This window comes from Melanostigma gelatinosum (genome assembly GCF_949748355.1).
Source record: "Melanostigma gelatinosum genome assembly, chromosome: 7".
Lineage (NCBI taxonomy): Eukaryota > Metazoa > Chordata > Actinopteri > Perciformes > Zoarcidae > Melanostigma > Melanostigma gelatinosum.
The window spans coordinates 769,425-771,924 of record NC_136640.1 but is presented as its reverse complement, the minus strand read 5'-3'; the positions used below and the strand labels follow the sequence as shown (position 1 = coordinate 771,924).

General features: G+C 46.8%; 1 protein-coding gene across 2 annotated transcripts in view; it reads left to right on the top strand.

Annotated features, from left to right (window-relative positions):
* arrb1 (arrestin, beta 1) overlaps positions 1 to 2,500 on the top strand; it is a gene marked incomplete at its 5' end in the record, with an annotated part of 29,179 nt that overhangs the window by 19,820 nt on the left and 6,859 nt on the right. For both annotated transcript variants that reach the window (XM_079272548.1, XM_079272547.1), the window contains 5 exons: positions 48 to 107; positions 206 to 273; positions 439 to 574; positions 2,096 to 2,180; positions 2,262 to 2,334. In XM_079272548.1, the coding sequence (XP_079128674.1) occupies positions 48 to 107; positions 206 to 273; positions 439 to 574; positions 2,096 to 2,180; positions 2,262 to 2,334 (422 nt within the window). The remainder of the gene's footprint in view (positions 1 to 47; positions 108 to 205; positions 274 to 438; positions 575 to 2,095; positions 2,181 to 2,261; positions 2,335 to 2,500) is intronic.

The following is a 2,500-nucleotide window of genomic DNA, read 5'->3' as shown; positions in this document are numbered from 1 at the left end:
TGACTGTTATTAGTTGGTATCTTCTGATAAAGACTATGTGTTTTCAGATTCCTCTGAACCTGCCGTGCTCCGTCACCCTGCAGCCGGGCCCCGAGGACACGGGGAAGGTAAAAGACCTGCCAGCTCCTCAGCAAACATTCGTCCTGCTCAGCTGAAAAACACAAGTGGAATGTTCTCGATGTTCTAAATGTTCTTGTGTCTTCAGGCCTGCGGAGTCGACTTCGAGGTGAAAGCTTTCTGTGCAGAAAATGTCGAAGAAAAGATCCACAAAAGGTAAAAGTGAGTCTGCTGCAGTTTGACAGAATCAAGAGAGTTAGATTCTAACCTCCGTCAGGTAAAGGGTCGATGAGTCTAGACTACAGACTAGACCAACATATCCTGTCCCTTCTCTCTCTCTGCTGGTAGCAGTACGATCATCAGCGTTGTGTCTTGTTGCAGGAACTCGGTGCGTCTGGTGATCCGGAAGGTTCAGTACGCTCCAGAGAAACCTGGTCCTCAGCCCACAGCAGAGACCACAAGACAGTTTCTGATGTCTGACAAACCTCTGCACTTGGAAGCCTCTCTGGACAAAGAGGTAACTCCTAAGTGTGTGTGTGTGTGTGTGTATATTAGGGGTGTAACGATACGCGTATTCATATTGAACCGTTCGGTACGAGGCTCACGGTTCGGTACGCATGACGAACCGAATAAGTTTGAATAAAAAAAATAAAAAATCTTTTTTTTTTTTTTAAACCTTTATTTAAGCAGGTAGTCCCATTGAGATTAAAAATCTATTTTGCAGGATGTAAGTAACAATACAAGATGTAAGCAAGATGTAAGTAACAATACTACATAACATTAAGGAGCTTGGAGTCGAGCCGCTACTCCTTTGTCAAAAGGAATCAGCTGAGGTGGTTCAGCATCTGGTCAGGATGCCTCCTGGACGCCTCCCACTGGAGGTTTTCCAGGCACGTCCAACTGGGAAGAGACCCGGGGAAGACCCAGAACACGCTGGAGGGACTACATCTCCCAGCTGGCCTGGGAACGCCTCGGGATCCCCTACAATGAGCTGGAACATGTTGGGGGGGGAGAGGGAGGTCTGGGTCAGCCTGCTGGGCCTGCTGCCACCGCGACCCGACCACGGATAAGAGGAGGAAGATGGATGGATGTTATTTTAACAACAATACTACGACTACTACCACTAATAATCATGGATCCTGGTTATACCTGGACCTGCCTCCTGCCGTGGTTCTGTCATATGCATTGAATGTGTTGTAACTCTGTTGTCATGTTCATTCTGTACACATGACATCTATCACACTTCTGTCCATCCTGATAGAGGATCCTCCTCTGTTGCCCTCTCACAGGCCTCTTCCTCTTTTCTGCCCTGTTACGCCCGGTCTCGGGAAACCTGGACGCAGCATAACATAAAGTCTCCCCCCTCTCTCACACTCCCAAGAACGACCATTTATGCTGTAATACAGTCCATCATCTTTATTATTTTACACCATTGGTAGTAATATACGTCAGGGTGAGCCTGGCCCAAAACAATAAACAAAACAATCTTTCTTAATCCACCACCTGACCTACTCCCAAACTGAACAAAACAAAAGACAGGCAGCTTACCTAGCTCCCCACCCAACACAGGAGGAAACAAAGGAAACAAAAGAGCGGCTCACCCCGAGCACCAGATGGACTGTTAGCTCTAGGATGTGGTCAGCGGTCCGGTCGGGAGCCGGGGAGAAGAGAGAGAGCCGGCCGGCCTCCACAGGTGCCTTCTGATGTCCCGCCTCATCAGTCCCCAGTCCAATCACCTGCCATTTACAGGACACAAAGAAAACGTCACAATACACAGCACCACCCTCAGGCAGGGAGGCACACAGCATGTATGATCCTGTATTATGACTCAGAGTCATAACACCCTCGTTAAAGTTGTTTTGGGAAGTTTTCCCTGTTCTGATGTGAGGGTTCCGGGAGGATGTGTACAGATTGTGTAGCCCTCTGAGGAGAATTTGTGATTTGTGATTTTGGGCTTTACAAAATGAATTGAAATTGAATAATAATAAAAACAATTATGATATTAATAATAATAATCATGTGTCTCTCTCTCTCTCAGATTTATTACCACGGAGAGCCAATCAGCGTCAATGTCCACGTCACCAATAACACCAACAAGACTGTGAAGAAGATGAAGATCTCAGGTACGTGAATGCACCTGTCCTCTCTCTATTGATCTGTGAGCTTTGTGTTATTGATCCATCCATTGATTTGTGTTTCCACAGTGCGACAGTATGCAGACATCTGCCTGTTCAACACGGCTCAGTACAAATGTCCGGTGGCCACCGAGGAGTCCGAGTCAGTCTCATTTCCCTCTGCTTTGATTTAGACTAAACTCACCCAAGGACCACTGAGTACTTGTTCTGGAGCTTTCAGTTGTGTCACCTGGTTTTCCTCAGTCTATCCAGATGTTGTGATGGATGTTCAAATTTCCCTTTTTCTGAGCACATGAAGGACTTCTTTA